General features: G+C 42.3%; 2 protein-coding genes across 4 annotated transcripts; both read right to left on the reverse strand.

Annotated features, from left to right (window-relative positions):
• Positions 1 to 553: 553 nt before the first annotated feature.
• Positions 554 to 13,384, reverse strand: sirt2 (sirtuin 2 (silent mating type information regulation 2, homolog) 2 (S. cerevisiae)). The gene is made up of 16 exons (XM_056283144.1): positions 13,260 to 13,384; positions 13,026 to 13,072; positions 12,679 to 12,727; positions 12,380 to 12,490; positions 12,175 to 12,216; positions 11,961 to 12,067; positions 10,281 to 10,337; positions 9,859 to 9,927; positions 9,585 to 9,714; positions 9,390 to 9,449; positions 9,123 to 9,178; positions 8,934 to 9,010; positions 8,641 to 8,692; positions 6,938 to 7,005; positions 6,742 to 6,808; positions 554 to 2,727 (listed from the first exon to the last, which is right to left on the reverse strand). Exons 1-16 carry the CDS (start codon positions 13,273 to 13,275, stop codon positions 2,587 to 2,589), a joined length of 1,149 nt encoding a protein of 382 aa, XP_056139119.1. The 5' UTR covers positions 13,276 to 13,384; the 3' UTR covers positions 554 to 2,586.
• A 534-nt stretch (positions 13,385 to 13,918) lies between these two features.
• On the reverse strand, positions 13,919 to 20,562 carry dmac2 (distal membrane arm assembly component 2). Of its 3 annotated transcripts, none has more exons than XM_056283989.1 (6): positions 20,543 to 20,562; positions 17,476 to 17,666; positions 16,662 to 16,742; positions 16,329 to 16,468; positions 14,919 to 15,081; positions 13,919 to 14,802 (listed from the first exon to the last, which is right to left on the reverse strand). In XM_056283989.1, exons 1-6 carry the CDS (start codon positions 20,558 to 20,560, stop codon positions 14,664 to 14,666), a joined length of 732 nt encoding a protein of 243 aa, XP_056139964.1. In that variant the 5' UTR covers positions 20,561 to 20,562; the 3' UTR covers positions 13,919 to 14,663. The 3 variants fall into 3 exon arrangements, with proteins under 3 accessions (XP_056139964.1, XP_056139963.1, XP_056139965.1); XM_056283988.1 differs by lacking the exon at positions 20,543 to 20,562 and adding an exon at positions 20,052 to 20,349; XM_056283990.1 differs by lacking the exons at positions 16,662 to 16,742; positions 20,543 to 20,562 and adding an exon at positions 20,052 to 20,349.
• Positions 20,563 to 22,504: the final 1,942 nt, after the last annotated feature.

Genomic DNA, 22,504 nt, shown 5'->3' on the forward strand with positions numbered 1-22,504 from the left:
AGGTCACAAATGTCCTGAGCACAAAATGTAGAAGTTCATGATTGTAATGCACATGTTCTGTGACACTATCTCAGAAAGCAGGGTGCAAAAATAGACGAGTTTTGAATGGCAATTTGTCATTTGCTCTTACTGACGTTTGCATGTGAAGGCTTTTCTCACCCCCCCCCCCCCGCCTCACCAATTCTACATGTGGTTAACCTAGCTCTGAGCATCCTCACACAACCTATGAAGATGCTCTCCACAGCCTGTAGAACAAAGTGCAGCGCCTCTCCCCTGCTTCTCCGTCTTACCCCCTGCAGCAGAGCCTCTTCTGCTCCTTCACGTGATACCACTTCACAGTTAGGGAGAGGAGATGGTGGCCTTGAAGGCACTAGTGTACTGCAACTTTACGTTTGCGTGTGTGCATGTTCCTCTTTGTTGGTTTTTGACCAAGGGATCTCATTTTGCTGGAAACGTTCAAGCTTGCATCAGCCGAACTTGGAAATGAGTTCACAAACAAGGTTTCAGGTACTGATTGAAAGAAGAAGAAGGGCCAGGTTTCATGAGTGCACAGGATTACTTTTTATTCATTTATTTACTTTAAATGCAGGTTGGCTATAGCTTTGCTTTCCAAAGTAAAGTTTTCAAGAGAATTATGCCTGACTGGTTGACATCTCCTGGGCAACTAAACTCACAGCCGTCACTATTTTACTTCCTGTTAGATACAGTCATGCACACAGTGAAAACCCATTTCCTGAGAGCACCATCACAATAATTAAACCCTAACTTAACCCATGTCCCAAGCACAGATGAAGCAAAGTGTACAGCCCAGGACCTGGTCTCCAAACCGCTTCACGGACTTGTGGTGGAAAAGTACAGCATCATTCTGGCAAAGACGTCGCCACTGATAGCCAAACATGAATATGCTGCTGGGTATGCCTCAACTATAAAAACAGGCAAAGTGTGCAACATATTAGGAACAGTTTCTAATTTTGTTTTGGATTATTTTTTTCTTTTTTATCTACCCCTTTGTATTTTTTTTTCTTTGCTTCATGAATTAAGTGGCTTTAAAGGTTAAATCAATACGAGCTCAGAGCCTTCACCTGGATTTAGCTAGCCAGCCTTTCATGGATGTTCCTGATATTTTGCTGACTTACAGAGTTTGTTCCACAACAATGGATAAATAAAACAAGAAAACTATCACAAGATTAATAAACTTAAAAATAGTATACTGACAGACATCACAGATATGAGAACAGGAATTCAGGATTATGGAGGAAATACAATATTAACCAAAATTAAATAATAAAAATTGTGTACATTATAATTATTATTTTGGTATTATATTTACAGTCCTATCAAGGTGTCAACCACAGTGAATGTATTAAGATCAAAATATGTGGCGTATTCTGATGTTAGAAAGTCACTTCATTCCTGTCATTGCACAGGTCACAATGAATTTGTCTTCTGCATGTAACCATCCTATTGTGTAGCAGCAGTGGGCAGCTACAGCGCCCGGGGACCAACTCCACTTCTTCTTTCCATCGCCTTGGTCAGGGGCACAGGCAGGAGTAGTAACCCGAACATGCATGTCTTTTTGATGGTGGAAGATGGTTAGTTGGATTATTTAAACTTTGTTTACACCTCATTCACACTATTTCTCTCAAAAGGTGTTCTCACAAAGCTTTCCGGCACTCATAAGAGCTGGACAAACGACACTCATCTGGTGTTGGCAAAGCTACTGTTTACACAGAAAAATAAGCAAATACAAGAAGGGTTCTCAGTACTTTTGGGCTGTTCCAATCCTAAATCTGTCCTCAGGTTTGATGGGGGAACGGGGCATTCAACATTAATCATCATTACCAGAATTATCCTTAGTCGCATATAAAGTGTAATCAAAGTAAAGTTTTTTCACAAAATTTCAATCAATAACTTAATTGTACATTGCACTATTGTGTTATTTAGCAAAAAAAAACCTGGATCTGGTAACTGCGTCCATGTAAACACAGTCAATTTTTCCAACTGGGGTTTGTATGAGGATAAACACCATCCGGCCATCGTAAGATCTGCAACCTTACAAGCACCAGAATCATGACAGACGGTCACTCATAATTTAGCTGTGTGGCTGCACAGTAAGCAAACATGAACAATATCGCAGTTCTTTGCACTAAAATCTGCTTATGCATAGAATTACCTGCCTCGAGAAGAGATAAAATGTATGACACAGAAAGATGCGAGTTAATTTAATGATCATAAGAAAGTAAAGTTATTAGTTAGTAAAGTGCACCTAACTGACATGAACCAAGGAAAAACCACAGAGAGATGCCAGAAGTCTACTGGGTTTGTTCAGTAGGATAACAAGTCTTTAGATGGGACAACGTCTATATAGAGATGACATTCCTCTCTCATCTATATATACATATACACACACATAATATATATATATATATATATATATATATATATATATATATATATTACACAATTATTTTTGATGCTTCATCAATTGAAGATAATACCCCCCAATATCCTTATCTCTTTTTAAAAGACAACTCCAAAATGTTATGTCATCGATTGCCATGGCAAAAAATTGATCTTTCTATCTGGTTACTCTTCTTTCTTAGTTTCTGGTACCACGGATGCAGAGCTTGCCCTCCCTTCAGCTCCTTTGCTCTCTTTGGCCTCGACTTTCTTGTCCTGGCTGTCGATCCTTGCGTGCTCCCTCTGCACCATCTCTTCCAGCTCCACCTGAAGGAAAATCGAGGAGAGAAATGAAGGAGGAAGAGATGAAATCAATCAACAACTCATGCTTGAAATTGTATGTAGTCTAGTCAGTGTCCACTGTTTTTGCAAACAGGCAAATTGCAAATGGATTTTCCAAACTTTTGCTACTAACAAGTGTGCATGGTATCAGGTTTGGTGCCACCACAAATAAGGCACCAAACTGTGGGAAATGCTTTGAAACCAAACTAATGAGTCAAGTCAAGTCAATTTTATTTGTATAGCCCAATATCCTAGCTCAATAATGAGCTTAGTCCTATGTGCACTTGTTACATCCATTTACACTTAGGCTTGTGCTTAACGGTTTATTGACTTTAAATGTTTACCTGTAAGGATCCATAAAAAATACCAAATTTTGAAAAATGTTGTCAATTTTAGTCTTAACTTAGCCTTACGTATAAGCAACACATCACATACACTGACGAGCCAAAACATTATGACCATTCACAGGTCAACCGAACAAGGTTGATCATCTCCAAACACAGGCACACGTCAAGGTCTGGGTAGATTAGATGACAAGTGAACAATCAGTTCTTGTAGTCAACATGTTGGTTGCAGGAGAAATGGGCAGGAGTAAAGACCTGAGCAACTTGGACAAGGGCCAAACTGTTATGGCAAGACGACTGGGTCAGCGCATCTCTGAAACAGCAAGGCTTGTGGGGTGCTCCCAGTCAGTAGTGGTGAGTTATCTACTGACAGTGGTCTGAGGAGGGACAAACCATAAACCGCCAACAGGGTGTTGGGTGCCCAAGGCTCATCAATGCATGAGGGCGATGAAGGCTATCCCGTCTGGTCTGAATCAAGAGAAGATCTACTATGGCACAAGTCACAGAAAATTTTAATGATGATTACAGGAGGAATGTGTCACAACACACAGTGCATTGCACCCTGCTGCATATGGAGCTGTGCAGCCACAGACGGTTGGAGTGCCCACAATGACCCTGTCCACCGTTGAAAGCACATAAATTGGGCATGTGAGCATCAGAACTGAACATTGGAGCAATGAAAGAAGTTTGCCGGGTCCGATGAGTCCCATTTTCTTTTAGATCACGTGGACAGCCGTTTACGTGTTCGCCATTTACCCGGGGAAGTGATGGCACCAGGATGCTCTGTGGGGAGACGACGAGCCGGTGGAGGGAGTGTGATGCTCTGGGCAATGTTCTGCTGGGAAACCCTGGGTCCAGCAATTCATGTGGACCTCAATTTGACACACGCCACCAACCTAAACATTGTTGCAGACCAGGTACACCCCTTCACGGCAATGGTATTCCCTGATGGCAGTGGCCTCTTTCAGCAGGATAATGCGCCCTGCCACACTGCACACATTGTTTGGAAATGGCTTGAGGAACATTATAAAGTGTTCAATGTGTTGCCCTGATCTCCAAATTCTCCAGATCTCAATCCGATTGAGCATCTGTGGGATGTGCTGGACAAACAAGTCTGATCCATGGAGGCCCCACCTTGCAATTTACAGGACTTGAAGGATCTGCTGCTAATGTTTTGGTGACAGATATAGTCAGGCGGCTTAGGACCAGATTTGAGAAGGATGGGGACACGCCGGACAAAAGCACCAAATTTTTTCCACATGCTCTCCATCACCATAGCTTTCCATTTTTGATGGGAGCCACTTCATCAAGATGGCGGATGGCGGCCCGCCATGTAAAATCTTTAAGTGCCAATATCTCAGCTTCCAAGCCACTTAGAAGATCCATCTTGGTGTCAAAAGATACATTTTCTGGGTCAATGAAGGCATTAAAACTATTGAGAATATCACTAGATGATTATTTGTGCCAAGATCAAATAAATATGTTCATTCTGACAATGTATTTGCATAATTTTCAACTCAGTTCCTAAACGGTCAGACATACATTAATATAGGTCATATACATGTACACTGAAAAACTGACAACATGCATGATTGAACTTTATTATCTTCACTAAGATAATATATAATATTCTAAGATAAAGTATATTCAAATTATGTCACATTTACAACTGCAAAGATCTGTGCAATTCCAGTGTGCCTTCTTGCATGAGCACCTTGCACCACAACCACTTGTGCTTTGACAACTGCACTTGACTAGTTCATTGCAGGCTTTTGCCGCCATCGGTAGAATGCTCCACACAGGAAGCCAGACCTGGCTGTCTCCATCCAGTGTCCATCCCCATCCTTCTGGACTGGGTGCCGGCTGCTGGGCCAGTTCAGATGTCGCCCAGATCCCAGACTGGTAAGCAACTCGCTTCATGTGCTGCAGCAGTGAATCTTGCGTTGGTGGAATGTGTTCCATCATTTTGTTCTTCTGGCAGAACAACTCTCTCCGTGCTTCATTGACAGATTCCAAATCACTCGTCTTGTTGTAAAGGACAACTGTGTTGCGCCCCAGAAGTCGAAAGTGTTGGGCATCTATGGTCACGGGAGAGTGCAGATTCGCTGCCATGTAGTTGAAGGCCTGCGTGAACTTTACTTACCTTATTGTCTACTGGAATGCTCACGCTGTGTGTTACAAAAATATGTTGTGCATAATGTACATAATTGTGTAGATATATTACCAGAATGAACTAAATTATCTAATATCAGAAAAAATAGTCACCTATTGATATTCTCAATAGCTTTAATACATTTGTTGACCCAGAAAATGTATATTTTGGCTGCTCTGGTGGCCGAGCGGAATAAACCGCCGTTCTTGCAATCCGCTCGTCATGTGGCTGGGAGGTTCGTATCCCAGACTCGCCGTAACCGGTCACGGCCAGAGCGTCCACGGGGTAAGGCATTCATTAGGCCATCCTTACCCGAGGGATAGTGGGTGTAGATCGGTGTAGTGTTAGGGGACTTGTCGTTCTCCAGCGACCCCTCTGGCCTACCCGGGCGCCTGCAGCCAAGCAACTGAAAGCATTCTCCCTACGCCTCCTTCGCGGCTTGAAGGTGATGCAATCCATGCGAGGCTTCAGCGTGTAAAATATTAAGAGCAGCCGACACAAGTTTGAAGGAAGCTGGTGTTACGCCTATCTCCTTCCTGTGGAAACATGAGCCAGGGGAGTTATTCAACAAGAGTTCCGGCCTTATGCCATTGGGTTAATCGGGTGGGATAAGGGGAAAAACTAGAAATAAATTTTAAAAAAATGTATATTTTGACATCAGGATTGACCTTCTAAGTGGCTTGGAAACTGAGATATTGGCACTTATCTTGAAATCCAAGATGGCCACCATCCGCCATCTTGATGAAGTGGCTCCCATCAAAAATTGAAAGCTATGGTGGTGGAGAGCATGTGGAAAAAATTTGGTGCTTTTGTCCGGCGTGTCCCCATCATTTTGCTAAGCCACCTGACTAATACCACAGGACACCTTCACGGGTCTTATGGCATCCATTCCTCAGTGGGTCGGCGCTGTTCTGGCAGCACACGAAGGACCAACAGCATATTAGGCAGGCAGTCACAATGTTTTGGCTCATCAGTGTATGTCTCACTGTATAAAATGTAAATGAAAACAATGTATCTGACTGCTATGATGTTTTAATTTCCCTGCGGGGATTATTGATAAAGTCATCTATCTATCTATCTATCGATCTATCAGTCTATCTATCCATCCATCCATCCATCCATCCATCCGAGGGGCTGTACAAGCCATAATATATTCTGGCCCTCTCATATACACACATTCTCCTTTCACATACATATATTTCCACTCTCACGCACATACACATATGTACGTATATGAGAGAGCCAGAATATATTATGGCTTGTATGGCCCTTCATCTATCTGTCTATCTATCTATCTGTCTCGCTATCTATCTGTCTGTCTGTCTATCTGTCTGTCTAGAGGTGAAACCTGAGGAACAATTCATGACATTGTATACGGTTACACATACAGTACAATTCTGCCTATTTCTGCAGTTCCTACTTTGTGTCTTACTGTTGCTGTTACCATCTTTGTGAAAATGCAATTTCACGATAGCAAGGTAGTATGTGAAGATTTTTTCTTACCTTCCATCCCAACAGGTCGGCTAGAGCCGTACAGCCGTCATCACATGTACTGATGTGGGCTACATCTCTGGAAAGGGTGAGAGAAATACCACCATGTCAGATTCATCATCATGACCATTATCATCATCGCTATATAAGAATAGCAGTTGTGAGTGAATGTGTGGGGACAAGGAGTTGACTGGGCAGCATCCCTCACCGGTAAGCCTTATCCGAGTCAAAGTCCATCCCTCCTCCAAAGCCTAACATCCCTAAAAGCGGATCAGCCTACAGAAAGAAATACACAAACATGCTGCTGACACTGCTGTTGTTATAATTATAACATAAGTATATAATGTAGTATATAAATATATAATAGATAATAGATAAATATATAGTATATATTTTTAGCAGATAACACAATAGAAGTATATAAAATTATATATAAGCATAAGTTATAAAGTTATTAGTATGTAATATAACATATAAGCAATAAGCATGTTATTCATTATTCAATCATAACAAAACTGTATAGTAGTGACATACCTGTTGTACATACATACATACATACCTCCAGTATTTTATTTATTATTCCATTTATTTCCTTTGTTTTTATTTTTATTTTTGGTGTGTGTGTAAGTAATATATGCAAGTACTAGAAGCTGCGATAAACCGGAGTCAAGTTCTTCGTATGCATGAACACACTTGACCAATAAAGTTGATTCTGATCCAAAATGCAAATTACTACTACTACTACTACTACTACTACTACTACTTTCGGCTGCTCCCATTAGGGGGCGCCACAGTGGATCATCCGTTTCCATCTCTTCCTGTCCTCTGCATCTTCCTCTGTCACACCAGCCACCTGCATGTCCTCCCTCACCACATCCATAAACCTCCTCTTTGGCCTTCCTCTTCTCCTCTTCCCTGGCAGCTCCATATTCAGTATCCTTCTCCCAATATACCCAGCATCTCCCCTCCACACGTCCAAACCATCTCAATCTCATCTCTCTTGCTTTGTCTCCCAACCGTCCAACCTGAGCGGTCCCTCTAATATACTCATTCCTAATCCTGTCCTTCTTCATCACTCCCAGTGGAAATCTTATCATCTTCAACTCTGCTATCTCCAGCTCCACCTCCTGTCTATTCATCAGTGCCACTGTTTCCACACCATATAACATAGCTGGTCTCACAACCATCTTGTAAACCTTCGCTTTAACTCCTGCTGGTACCCTTCTGTCACAAATCACTCCTAACATTCTTCTCCACCCACTCCACCCTGCCTGCACTCTCTTCTTCACCTCTCACCTGCACTCCCCATTACTTTGGACAGTTGACCCCCCCCAAGTATTTAAACTCATACGCCTTTGTCACCTCCACTCCTTGCATCCTCACCATTCCACTTTCCTCCCTCTCATTCACGCATAGGTATTCCACCTTGCTCCTACTGACCTTCATTCCTCTTCTCTCCAGTGCATACCTCCACCTCTCCTGGCTCTCCTCAACCTGCTCCCTACTCTCACTACAGATCACAATGTCATCCATGAACATCATCGTCCATGGAGACTCCTGCCTGATCTTGTCCATCAGCATTGCAAACAAGAAAGGGCTCAGAGCCGATCCTTGATGTAATCTCACCTCCACCTTGAACCCATCTGTCATTCCAACCACACACCTCACCACTGTCACACTGCCCTCATACATATCCTGCACCATTCCTAAATACTTCTCTGCAACTCTCGACTTCCTCATACAATAATCCTTCCTGATCCAAAATGCAAATAAATCTGAATAAAAGATGTACGAGAGAGAGCGCATCTATGAGGGAGGGAGAGAGAGAGAGAGAGAGAGGAAAAGAGAGAGGAAGGGAGGAGAAGAGAGAAGACAAAGGGGTAATGGGCTGGCAAAAGAGTAGAAGTTCACCTGTCCTGCCTTTTCCATGTTGATGAGCAATCTGGGACAGCTTTTTGAAACCCTGAACTCCAAAAACACACAAAACACACAGAAAGGGAAAAAGGTAGTGAGAAACACAAACAACAGTGTCCTGAAGAACACTGAGACAAAAAAAACACAACAAAAACTTCACCTGGAAATGTTTGGGCACTTGTGGGCACATACCAAGGCAGTAACTCTACCGGCTCTGTTGTAGCTAGAGTAATCCAACACACAACAATCCAACGAAAGATTATAGCCATATGAGGTCATGTATGTACTACCTGCCAACCAGACCAGCAAATGGCTGGACCTGCAGGGACGTCCCCATGATGATGAGAAGATCACATCGAGGAAAGTCCTGAGAGGGAGGGAGGGAAAGAGGGAGGGGAGAGAGCGAGATCGTTAAAAAGTGAAAGCTACCTACTATTGTATAGGCGTCATACCGCCTCTCATCCACACCACTTTCTCACCATCTTCATTGAAGTGAAAAAACGGACAGGTAGATTCTCTCCAAAAAAGACAATGTCTGGATAGGGAGAGGACAAAAAAAGGAATAAAGTATGCCATAGCAATTTGAAACATAACTGTGTTGTATTTTCTGAATAATCATATTTGCATATAAGAAGAAAAAGAGAGAAATATGGGACAAAATCCAGATATGAATTGAGAAATATGAGTTGTAGTAGTGCAGCAGACCTGACAACAAAAGATATTTTAATCAGCTGAACAAAACTGACCTGGCTTGACCAGACTGTTACACTTGTCACAACTCGGAATGTCATCAGAGAAGATCTTTTCTGCAGCACACAGACAGTGTTAGAGAAGTCCACACTGAAGAAGTACGCACAACCAGGCAAACCCATGTGTGCGCATGTACGCACGCACGCACGCACACGCACACGCGCGCACACACACACACACACACAAAATACCTTTCATCCATTCTAGGGTGTATTCTTTGCGACAACAAAAGCTGACACAGTGGGAGGTGTAGAATGTGCCATGGGCTTCAATCAAGTCTTCTCCTTGGAGACCGGCCACACGCTCCAGGGTGTCGATATTCTAAATGAATGTATAAGAAAATGAGTATGTGCCTTTAGTAAGCTATTGTTGTTGCTATTCAACGTTACATGATCTGTGTGTGTGTTTCTTCATGGGTGAGCAGTTTAAGTGATCTGAAGTGAAGATAATGATTGTTTTTCTAACCTGTGAGTAGCAACGTCTCAGAAGCCCTTTGTCCTTTAGCAGCTTCATGAAGTAGTGACACACTGTTGGCTGACAAAAAAACAATTACCAATGATTTTGATAATTATAAACAGTCTAAGACCATATCACCGTTCTTCGTATTACATGATAAACTTTGTGTAAAAATGTTTTATTGCCAAAATTGTTTTATCTATAAGAAAAGCATCCAATATCAATTTAGTACCTGTGTTTTTAATTCAGATGCACTCTTTGTTTTTATGTTCTTTGCCGAACAAGAAGTCAAGCTGTATATAAATAGTGAAAATAACAATCTAATCGTAATTGTTAAAAGAAAAAAATTTGGCTCAAATAAAAAACCAGTCATAACAGGGAAAGGTCAAATACAGACTGCTAGCCTAACAAAAAGCAGGAAATGGCAGTACCTTAAACTGGCCAGGGTAAAGTTCCCTGGCCAAAGCAAAGAATGGCTCCGGATGTTTCTGCAAGACAGGAATTGGAGTAAGTTGGACAGATACACTCAAGCATGACAAAAGTGGAGACTACTAATGTACCTTTAACGAACATAAGACCTGAACATGTTCAATTGAAGGTGTGACGTGTATTTTTTTTTTGGATACTTTTATTTTTAGTTTTTGTATGAACACAGAACAGACGAGGTTTGGGACATAACAACAGTCAGTGGAAAAAAAGAGGCACAGGTACAGTTCATAATGCATTTATGAAGGTTCAGACAAAAAAGAAAGAAAACTTTAATGTCTAGGTGATTATAGCAATCCCATTTTTTCCAGTATGTATCCCCTTTCTCCTTTTGAAGTCGGAGTGTGAAAGTCAGTCTCTCTATTGAGTGGATAGACTTAATAATATTTATAAGGAAGGCAGTGGTGGGAGGGTCCCTCTGGAGCCAGCATTTTGTGATTTTTTTTTTACATGAGGCCATAAAAATCTTCAAAAGATATATATCGCTTTTACTGAGACCTTTATGAATATTTCCAAAGTACAAAAAAGTGAAAGAGAAATCAGATTTTAGGTTCAGAGTCTCTAGAGATTAAATGGTTCATCCCTTTCCAAAAAGGCTCAACATATGGACAAGACCAAAAAATATGTCTATGGTCCGTCAAAACTGATCCACAATCCCTCCAGAGAGGAGTGCTGAGACCCACATAATTTGGATTTCTAGTTGGGGGTAATAAAAAACGGATCCAAATTTTCAAGCAGAAATCTCTCCAAAACAAGGAGTTTAGTGGAAGTAGACTAGGTTTCCCATACTTGAAGCCACTCTTACTACGTTAGCTTCCTTTTCCCAGCACTGCCTTAAGAAATTGGTTGAATTTTTATTCATTGAGGTGAAGCCCTTGTATAGTTTGCCTATGATGCCTTTAGTATTTTTTAAATTATAAGCATCAATAAATATCTGAGTTATTCTTGAGGGCTCAACAAAATCAGGGCTCCTTATTTCCTTTAGAAAGAAGTGGCGGATCTGTAGATACCGGTAAAAATCCTCTTTGCCCAGCTCATAAGACTGGTGTATATCTTCAAAATTATTAAGATTTCCATTTGTTATTATTTGACAAAAGGAGGTGAAGCCTCGCTTGGCCCATTGTCTATACGTATGATCTTATGATGCTGGGTGGAAGTGTGGATCGTATGCTGGCCAGCTCAGCAGTTTGAGCTCTTTGTGGAGCTGAAATTTCTTTACCACTTCTGATCATATTTTCACTGAAAAAGCAACCCATTCATTTTGAGCTGGAGTACTTCCTTAAGTCTGATGGGGTAGGCCAGTACTGACTGTATAGGTATGTTCGTTAAAGATAGTTCAATGTCCCTCCACTTATCCTCATAGGCTGGGTTACACCAACACACGAGGCCTCAGCTGAGCTGACAGGTAGTATAATCTTGAGCCATGCTGCCCCTCTCCCCCGACAGCTATAATGTTGAATATCTCACTCTGGGTCTTTTATTATTCCAGATGAATGAATGTGTGACATGTATGATACTATAGTATATCATAGCTACCCAACATGTCTAGACATAATCTAGTTCTGTTCCTCAGTTTATGCAACACTACACAGTACTCCAAATTTCTCCAGCTACTCTTGACAAACCTTGAAGTAGTCTATCTGGAAGATGGCCTCTGGGTAGGGAAGGTTGTATTTCTGCAGGTTGGCATAGAGACCGGTCCCTGGGGAGCGGAAGTCAGGAATACCAGCCGCTGTGAATGGAAATGGGGTACAGAGATAAGATACATTTTTTTTAAATTTAATATTCAAACAATTATATTCACTTTTTAAGCAATACTAGTAATGTAGAGATACTCACATGTGGATATCCCTGCACCCACCATGCAGATAATGTTTTTGCCTGTATAGCATAGCATCCAACAACCCATCATTATATTCGCATTAATAACAAGGGTATTCATGCTATGCTTTTACGGATAAAAATGAAATCAATCAACTGTAATCCTATCAGAACCTCAATAGATAAGGTAAATAGATGCATTAAGAACTAGAAACACACTTACATTTGCCACTCTGTATGTACCGAGCTATGCCTTCCAAGGTTAACTCGTCAAGAACTTTCTCTGCTGAGCCTAGGCCCAGGGTACTAGAGAAAAGGTTACGCAGGAAGTCCACTGAGATGAACAAAGGGCAAGATCAATACGTTTAGTATTGTGGAACAATTATTGAGAGCATTTCTTGAAGAAATATTAAATGAGGTATGGCACAAGTTGAAGGCAATATTTGTAACTACAACGGTTATTTGCAACTTTTATTTATGACTATGGAAAATGCAGTGTTGATGAAGTATGTTTTCACATACTCTCTCTGTCTCCAGAGGCCTCTTCTTCACTACTGTCGTCAGATGGTTCCTACAGAGAAGTGGAAATCGATGTCCTCCGTTGAACTATAATGACTTTATTGGTAACGCACCTGTGCTCAGTGCACCCACTGTGGAAATCTTAAAGCACACTGCAAAGCATATCACAATGCACTGTTTCCTGCCAACAGCTGTCATATTAAACCATGACAGGCACGTCTCCGCCATACTTATATTAACCAATAAGTGGGAGCTACCCGGCCTGAATAAAAAAAAGCACATTTCCCTGCTCGACCAGCAGTGGCAGTAATATAATTTAAAATACAAATATCACTGTAACTTTTGCTTACTTCTGGTTCAGGGTTAGTGTCCTCCTCTTCTTCCTTTCTTGAAATTTCTACAAGAACAAGATAAAATGAGTGTTAGTGCATCCCTCCACAATTAATTAATTTCACCGAAAAACAACATTAGCTAAATGGCTAAGCTAAGCTGACAGCTAGCTTTAAAGCTGCCGCTAGCTCAGGTTGTCCGAGTGGCACCCAGAATGTTTGACATGCGCACAACTGTCAAGACAAACGCTGCACCTGCTGCATCAGACATTTATCCGTTTAATGCGGTTTCAACCAGCTTCCCCGCTGCGACGTGTGTGACTCGCCGCCTTTCCGTGCTGTCAGATGGAGAGAATCAACTCGGTGGGCTCAGATTGTTGTTGTCCGTCATGAATTACGTCCGTGTTTGTTGTGTCCCAGTTTCCATGGTTCCTACTTAATAATATATATTTCCCTTGCATTTACCTGATGTTTCACACAACTCATTACTATTCTGCATATCAAGTAGCGAAACTACTAGTTATTTAATTCTACTTCAAGATAGGCAAGCATACTGGTACTTTAACCAATATGGATTAGCATTAGAAATTCTACAGCGCTTTAAAGTAGCTGACCACTTACAGGAAGTTACGTCACAAGTGGCGAGCACAAATTTGTAAAAGAAAAAAAAGTATCGTTAAGTACAAAGCAGCGGTGCGTTCTTCATCTTCATACCGTTTTGACCCAATGCTAGAATGTATTTCACCCTTTCCGGGGCCCAGCTCTTCTCTCCTCATTGGATTACAGGCTTTACTTCGCCAAGTTAATAGGCTTCCAGAGGTGCTTTAAAATCATAACGTATGACCATGTTTTGTTTTGTTTTGTGTCTGCAACACATTACAATCGATCAATTCAGACTACAGAGATCATTTTATCATAATTGCACATTTTAAATTATGCAACCTTTATTCAACAAAATTTCAAATACAATTATATTCACATTAGAGCAAGATTGAGTCTATCACTTGGTGATTAACTAACCTATTTAGAGCCATGTACTTAATAGAACTTTACACTGTACAGAACGTAAAGTGAGTATGAATTCCTTTCAGTGTTTACAGTTGTGAAATACTTAACTTTTTGTACACGTTTCTCTGCTTTAAAAGTCACACTCTTTTTTTCCTCAATGTCCCTTAGTTGTGGTTGACTGTAGCAAACTTCCAGTTTTAACCCAGTGTTGAGGTCCTACTTTGGGTCTAGAATGTGGATGTACCAGCAGGAATGCTAAAATATTTGAGGACATGTCCTCCCACCACCAACCCTGAATTGTTAACAAGCCCATGCCCAGTCTACAACCTTTACCTTTTAAGTCTACATTTCCTTTTTCTGTTTGATCAGTTTCCTCTTCACATCAGCTGGCTTCATCACCATTCTCTTTTTTATGGAGTTGTTCCTTATCCGATGCGAGGGTCTACGGACAGGATGTTGTGTTGCTGTAAAGTCCCTTGAGGAACATTTGTAATTAGTGATATTGGGCTGTACAAATAAAATTGACATGACTCTCTCCCAAGTCAAAGCTGATTCAGTAGCAGTTGATCTGACAGTAGAGCTCTGTGCGATATATGCTTGCTTCTCTTGATTTCCATCCATGCTTCTCTCTGTACACTACCTCTGCCCCTCTCATCCCTCTTGTGTTAGGCTGTGGTCATAGCCATTTGCAGCGATTTGGCAGTGTGGAAGCATTTCTTCCAACAGGATGATGACCAGTCCAGGATTTGCAATCCTTGGGAGGGACGACACATCTAGATGGCGCAGTTTCCTGGAAATCAGATACACACACATACACAGACAAATGCACAAAAGACAGATATTAACAGAACAAGTGTTTTTCTGCCAATGCTGATTAACCAGTGCTTTGAGTGTGGGACTAATTACTTGAGATTTCTTAGCGCGGCCAGCCCGCCAATGGTGATGCGGGGACAATGCGATATGTCCAGTTCCTCCAAGGTGTCCTGGAACTCATGGAGTCTAGCAAGGAACCAGTCGTCTACCTCAGAACATCCCCGTACTGACAGAGTACGCAAAAATGGCTGCCCAACTGAGGAAGGATTAGGTAAACACGAAGTGTTAAGTCAGTGAACTATCACGTTGAAAATCATTTAACTACATTTATACTTGCATGCCAGAGAATGAGACAGAGACAGAATGAGACAGAGACAGTCTGAGACTGAATACATGTTCAGAGGGTTGGAAAATAGATGGAATAGGAGAAAGACAGGGGGAAAATGACCAATGAAATAACTAGAGTTCATACCCGTGAACTATTAAATCCTGGTTTTCATATCACTTCCTCAAACTTAATAGTGATAAAACAGGTCCTCCTAGTTGGCACTAAATCTACTTTGGCCAAAACTGATAGTTTTTCCTCTTACTATTGACAATTCTATAGTTCTCCCATTGCCTCAGGTTAAGAGTCTGGGTGTCATCCTGGACAGCATATTATCTTTTGAAGCTCACATTAACAATGTTACTCAGTCTGCATACTTCCACCTACGCAATATTAATCGTCTTTGGCCGTCACTTACACCTAGAAGCACAGCCATACTCACTCACACCCTGGTTACATCCTGTATTGACTACTGTAATTCTATCCTCTTTGGTCTTCCCCTAAGTGTCTTCATAGCTTCAATTGGTCCAGAATTCAGCTGCCCGTATCATTACCAGAACTCCTTCCATAGATCATATCACTCCTGTTCTTCAGCAACTCCACTGACTCCGTGTTAAATACTGTATTGACTTCAAGATCCTGCTCCTCACCTTTAAGACTCTTAATAACCCAGCTCCTTCATGTCTTTCTGAACTCCTTAATAGCCACACGCCTCCCACAGGCTCAGATCCTCTTCTGCTCTCCATCTCAGTACACCATCGGCCCGCTTGACTACCACGGGGTCTAGAGCCTTCAGTCATTCTGCCCCCCACCTTGACTACCATGGGGTCTAGAGCTGGACTACCATGGGGACTAGAGCCTTCAGTCATTCTGCCCCCTGCCTATGGAACTCTCTCCCACAAGACATTCACAACAGTGACTCTCTTTCAACCTTCACATCCCATCTCAAAATGCACCTCTTCAAACTGGCATATTCAGTCTGATCCACACTGCACCGAGTTTTGTGCAGATGATGATTTTATACTTATCTGTCGTGTTAACTTTTTATTGTCTACCCTGCTTTGTTTTAATGTTATACTGTCTGATACAGTGCTGCCTGTGTTTTACTGTGTTCTGTAAGGTGTCCTTGAGTGTTCTGAAAGGCGCCCACAAATAAAATGTATTATTATTATTATTACCCAGGTTATCCAGCCCAATGTGGTTGATGATTGTGTGGCTCATGTCTACTTCCTCTAGGGGCAAGTCTTTGTGGTTCAGGAAGTCCCAGTTGAACTTGCCCCTCTTGTCTGTGTGAAACCACTCCGACTGGCCAGCATACCTAAAACCACAATTGAGAGTAAGAAGCATAGACCAGTTAACTGGATGATTTCAACCCATGAAAAGCAATAACAAACAATGTACTCCTCAAAGATGAACTGCATTAATACAGATTCTAATCAAACCACAGACTAAAAGAAGACCAAGGGGTTCACTGTTGAGGAGGCACCCGTCTATGTGAACGAGGCACTCACCTAAATCCTCCCTTCAGGCTCAAGACATAGTAGGCTGATGCTATCACGTCTCCATAATACCTCTGAGTGTAACCATAATAACTGTGGAGGAAAAAGGAAGCCGTGTTGACTAGTGGTTTCAAATAGCTCACAAATTTTGTTTGGGACGCTCCTTCACCTCTTTGTCAATCAGATGAGTAAACTCTAAGTAATGTGCAATATCGGGTACGAAGCCAATCTATCCCTTTAAGTTACCAATATGACACCAGTCCACAAGTTTGATGCCATATTGTTATTTGTAGCTGTTCTATACCATTAGAAGATGCACTCCATTTTCTACATTTAAGACTGATCATCCTTGTCATGGTCAACCTTCTTACTGTGAACCTCAGAGTGCCAGACTACACTGTTTTCAGCCCGTGTCTGTCAACTATTTATTTTTAAAAACATGAATAAGTACAATAGAGTGCCTACACTACTAGGGAACTGGTATTCAAACAAATTATAAAGTTGTTCATCTGCCTAAGGACTAAGCATTTAAGGTACCTAAAGCTCTTTAGTATTACATCATGGTCAGGGTAGCCAGATTATCTTTAGAGTTTTTACCATTAACCAATAGAGGACAGGAAAACATAATACTTTATGCTTTAAAAATAGTAGCATAAAAATGGTTTAAAGTTCATTTTCTCTTGAATATGATATTCTAACATTGGTAAATTTGTCTCGCATCCCATTTTAGACTGGCTTAGACCCAACATCAAACACATACATATATCAGTAGAAGGGCATCAGCAGCTTTGGGACATCCCATGTTGTATAGTATTCTTGGACTTACGCATTCTTCTTTCTTAATTGGCTGCTCTTAAACTTAGAAGTCCAAATGAGGAGCTCCTGAACGTCGTGAAAATGTTGTGCGAGGAAGATGAGAAGCCTTTTGGGCAGAGAGGGTGGCCTCACCGGACTGGAATTCCATGTTTGTCTGGCAAAAAAGAGGTGAGATGCCTGCTTCCAGCCTCGCCGCAAGGGCTGAGCAGTGACCGAGGGGAGGGAGAGAGAGAGAATTTGAATTTTAAAATTTTTTTAAAACAAGTCTTTATTTAACAAAAAAAGTTATCAGAAAACAGACTTGAAATCTTTTTGACAACATAAACAATATTTGTCAAATTATAAACAGTCAACACACATCTTTTAACAATCCCCCCCCCCAAAAAAAACATTCAACAATGAGAGAGAGAGCGCGCACGTGGGAGAGTAGCACTCAAAAGAGAGAGAACGTCTGCCAGATCTATGTATTCTCGCGAGAGAGAGAGACAGAGATTTTTTTTATTTTTAAAAAGTAACTTTTATTTAAAAAAAACATATTCAGACCACAAACAATAAATAGATATTTAAAAATAAAAGTAAATCACATCAATTCTCCAGAAAAAAACAAGTTAGTTGTGTTTTACTGAGCACAACACATCCCCATTATTCTAGACAACACAACACGTCCCCTTGAGCCCAGACAACACAACACATCCCCATGAGCCCAGACAACACAACACATCCCCATGAGCCCAGACAACACAACACATCCCCATGAGCCCAGACAACACAACACATCCCCATGAGCCCAGACAACACAACACATCCCCATGAGCCCAGACAACACAACACATCCCCATGAGCCCAGACAACACAACACATCCCCATGAGCCCAGACAACACAACACATCCCCATGAGCCCAGACAACACAACACATCCCCATGAGCCCAGACAACACATCCCCATGAGCCCAGACAACACAACACATCCCCATGAGCCCAGACAACACATCCCCATGAGCCCAGACAACACATCCCCATGAGCCCAGACAACGCAACACGTCCCCATGAGCCCAGACAACGCAACACATCCCAATGAACCCAGACAACACAACACGTCCCCATGAGCCCAGACCACACTGAGCTGCTAGGTATCTTTCACTCCTGTGTGAGAAGTGAAGTCAGCCATCATCTTGGCTTTCACCATGCTAGTAAACAGCAGCTTTACATCAGTGTCTACTGAGTTGTCCATCTTCCTCCTTCTGCTTACATATGGAGACATTTCTGCTTGTCCCAGGATAAAGTTAATCAGTTGACATTTTTCTTTTACAGTTTGTTTATACTTAAACCCCAAAATGAACACGTGCTTGGAGAAAACCTCCCCTACCTTGCTGAATCAACTCTCCAACAACATGAACAATGGTACCAGGCGCACGCACTCCAGCTAACAGTGGAAAACAGTTTCTTTGTAAGAGCAAAAAAGACATTTATCACTCACACCCTGACCAATAACAGAAAGAAAAGCATTAACTGCTACTATCCCATGCACAAGTCTCCACTGTAAGTCAGCAACCTTCTTTGTTAATGGTGGTTTGTATAAACCCCTCCAAGCAGGTCTGACATCAACTGAGCAAGCAAGAGAGAGAGAGAGAGAGAGAGAGAACATTTGCCAGATCTATGTATTCCTTTTTTGTTTGTTTTTTTTTAGTTCTCTGTTGACCTGTTTTGCTTTGGCAACATTGTAATTAATGCAGTCATGCCAATAAAGCATCATTGAATTGAATTGAATTGAAAGAGAGAGACAGGAGAGATGGGGGAGCGAGAGAGAGGGAGAGAGAATGACAAAGAGCGAGGGACAGGGAGAGCATGACAAAGAGAGGGAAAGAGCGAGATGGGGAGAGAGAGAGAGAGAGAGAGAGAGAGAGAGAGAGAGAGAGAGAGAGAGAGAGAGAGAGAGAGAGAGAGAGAGGAAAAGAAATGGGGGAGTGAGTGAGACAGAGAGAGGGCAAGAGAGAGAGGGGGAGAGAGAGAAAGAAATGGGGGAGTGAGTGAGACAGAGAGAGAGGAAGAGAGAGGGCAAGAGAGAGAGGGGGAGAGAGAGGAAGAGAGAAATGGGGGAGTGAGTGAGACAGAGAGAGAGTGGAAGAGAGAGGGCAAGAGAGAGAGAGAGAGAGAGAGAGAGAGAGAGAGAGAGAGAGAGAGAGAGAGAGAGAGAGAGAGAGAAATGGGGGAGTGAGTGAGACAGAGAGAGTGGAAGAGAGAGGGCAAGAGAGAGAGAGAGAGAGAGAGAGAGAGAGAGAGAGAGAGAGAGAGAGAGAGAGAGAGAGAGAGAGAGAGAGAGAGAGAGAGAGAGAGAGAGAGAAATGGGGGAGTGAGTGAGACAGAGAGAGAGAGGAAGAGAGAGGGGGGAGAGAGAGAGAGAGAAGAGAGAGAGGAAGAGAGAAATGGGGGAGTGAGTGAGAGAGACAGAGAGGGGGGGAGAGCGAGCGAGCATGGCCAGCAAGTGAGAAAGGAAAACGATGCCGTGGTGTTTAAGCAAATCCGTGAGGAGGGTCAGACAGATATAACTGAGGTGTCGTAGACAATAAGCATGCGTATTCTGCCCACCAGCAATGCTGTGTGATGTCCGTAGGACCGCATCTTATTTGACCGTTCTTCTCCTGCTATGGACGCTATCTGCCGTGTTGGAGCGGTCAGCTAACCCGAACGGTAGATGTGGGTTACAGAAATAAAGACAGCCAGGCCTCTGGTGCTAAACTCTATGACACTGCAGCACGGTTCAGCTCAAAGCTTTGAGCGGAAGTTTACATCCTGTCCTCTTGACAAACCTGCTACACTTCCAGCTCTTGGTTTGTTTCCTGCCCCCGACACACGGTTCCCCGCCAGCCTGCGAGCAGGAGCAACGGTGTTGCTAGCGGACGGACGCGTTACTTTCTGCTCGTTTTCGGAAGGTGACTGCGACAGCAAAGCACAGCGTGTGACGCGAGTAGCGGTGCGCAGATGCTAATTTACGCGCTACAGCACAGTCAGCTGTTATTATCCAAACACACTGCGACAAAGCCTCAGTCCTTTCAACGGAATCTGAAGGGTAAACTTACCAACAAGGCGGTCGCCATGATGTTCGCCACCCAACGGAGTGTCGTGAGGGACAAAAACAGCGCTTCGCGCTACAGTTCATGTAGTTCCTCATTTCTAACACAGGGGGTCGCTCATTTCACGCTGCTAATTGCAACTCCCTAAACCGTCATAATGTGACCAGGGAAGTTGCGGAAGAGCGCCAGTAAATGAAAGTTAATCACTAGCCCCACGTTTGCGATGAAAGCTGACATTCACTTATCCCGACCATCAGAAAAGTCTTTTAACTACTGGGATTGCCACTGTCATTTTCATATAACTTACAAAATAAGAGAACGTCAAAGATGCACAAGGATGAATGAATGCTTGAAGTTGCATTGGCTATCCTGACATTTCCCCCCAGATATTTCCTCGCAGGTATTTACATCTCTGCAAATGAAGGCTTCTATTTTTCTGTGGACATCAAATATATCATAGGCCACATAAATCAATCAGTCCTCATAAAACAGGAGAGCAGTAGGTAGCCTCTGCCTGCCTGCAGCCCATTTATTTCCTAGACTAGACATTGCATGTCTAGTCACATTGCTTGTTAGTCCAATGTCCTTCTAGACCTTAACTTACCGAGCTCCACTCTTGGGGGTTAGTATAAAACAGTCTCTCTCTCCCACACACACACACACACGTGTGTGTGATTTGCAGCTGTGAGCCAACTCGCCTTTAGTTTCAGTGTCGTATTGGAGACAAGCGTGCTAAAGTGTGTGTTTAGCACGCTTGTCTCCATTACGGCACTGAAACTAGAGGCGAGTTGGCTCAAAGCTGCAAATCAGATCATCTGCACTTGCTTTTCCTGCATGTGTGAGATGAAGTGAGAATAAAAGCGGAGACATGGATGAGGGGCAGAGAGATGGAGTGGTGGTGTGAAAGATAAAGGAGCAGTGATGGGGCAGAGGGGCTAGTATAATCAATGTGTTTAAGTGAGTAAACTATCAGCTCAAGTGGGGCACAACTGAAAGTAAAAAGACAGTGTTTTATGTAACTTCAATCTGTTCTGTACTATTTACCACAGGAAATTTAGATCAGCGTGATTTTTATCCACCTAACAAGGCGGGCAAGTGCTATTTGATAAATAGGAAGTCAGGTAAACTGAATGATGAGATGAGGAGACTGAGGGATATATAGTACGGGAGACGGGTTGGTTTATTCATTGTCATGGCTAGAGCCATAAATGGGTTCGAGCAATCACAGTACTGAATGGTTGACTGAATTAATATATGGACCAACGAACCAATGGATGAATGACATTGAGAATGAATGGATTGATTAGGAGATTAATAAACAGAGAGAGGAATGGTAGTTTAGTGGGGCAGAGGCTCAGTGGTAGGAACATATGGGCAAAGTTGAAGTGAAGTGTTGAACTGTCTTTGTGCTGCCAAATACTAAATTTTGGAAAACCTCACCAACTCTTGACGCGTGTGTGTGTGTGTGTGGCATGTTTGTTCATCTATGAACTCACTTAAGCGACGAGCCATATTCCTGACTGCAGCACACACTGAGATTGATGATCTGATATTAATCCATTTGAGCTCGAAAAACCAAATACTCTGTGTGCAGCCCTGAAAACCCCTTTTAACTAATTTATATTTGCCTGGGTAAGATGGCAGTGTTTCACTGATGTCAGTCTAATGAATATTAATGCTTTTGTTTACAATGAAACCATTCTGCTCTAAAATCCCTCCGTAAATACCTCTTCCTTAGTGTTTGACCCATTCATGCACGTTATCGATTGTGCATTTAATTGATTGCTGGAAAGCCGCACAATCACGAAGCGTTTCATCACAACATCACAGACTCACCAATACACATACATGTCTGTGAATGTTCTCATTCATCCAGGTCATGGTTATCCAAAGGAATTGAATCAAGTGCGACTTGGTATATATCCGTGAAGATGTTTCACCTCTCATCCAAGAGGCTTCCTCAGTTCC

The sequence above is a fragment of the Lampris incognitus genome, chromosome 7 (genome assembly GCF_029633865.1).
Source record: "Lampris incognitus isolate fLamInc1 chromosome 7, fLamInc1.hap2, whole genome shotgun sequence".
Lineage (NCBI taxonomy): Eukaryota > Metazoa > Chordata > Actinopteri > Lampriformes > Lampridae > Lampris > Lampris incognitus.

Bases quoted from the DNA above. Each gene is read 5' to 3' on its own strand.
- dmac2 (XM_056283988.1), bottom strand. From the start codon at position 20,084: ATGCGGTCCTACGGACATCACACAGCATTGCTG. The intron at 16,743-17,475 runs GTAAGTCCAAGA...TTTCCTCCACAG, and splicing joins CAATTAAGAAAGAAGAATGC to TTATTATGGTTACACTCAGA. The intron at 15,082-16,328 runs GTAATAATAATA...ATCCTTCCTCAG, and splicing joins CATTGGGCTGGATAACCTGG to TTGGGCAGCCATTTTTGCGT.
- sirt2 (XM_056283144.1), bottom strand. The intron at 9,928-10,280 runs GTACTGCCATTT...TTTTTTTGTCAG, and splicing joins TTTACCCTGGCCAGTTTAAG to CCAACAGTGTGTCACTACTT. The intron at 8,693-8,933 runs GTAGTACATACA...TTTGGAGTTCAG, and splicing joins TTTGCTGGTCTGGTTGGCAG to GGTTTCAAAAAGCTGTCCCA.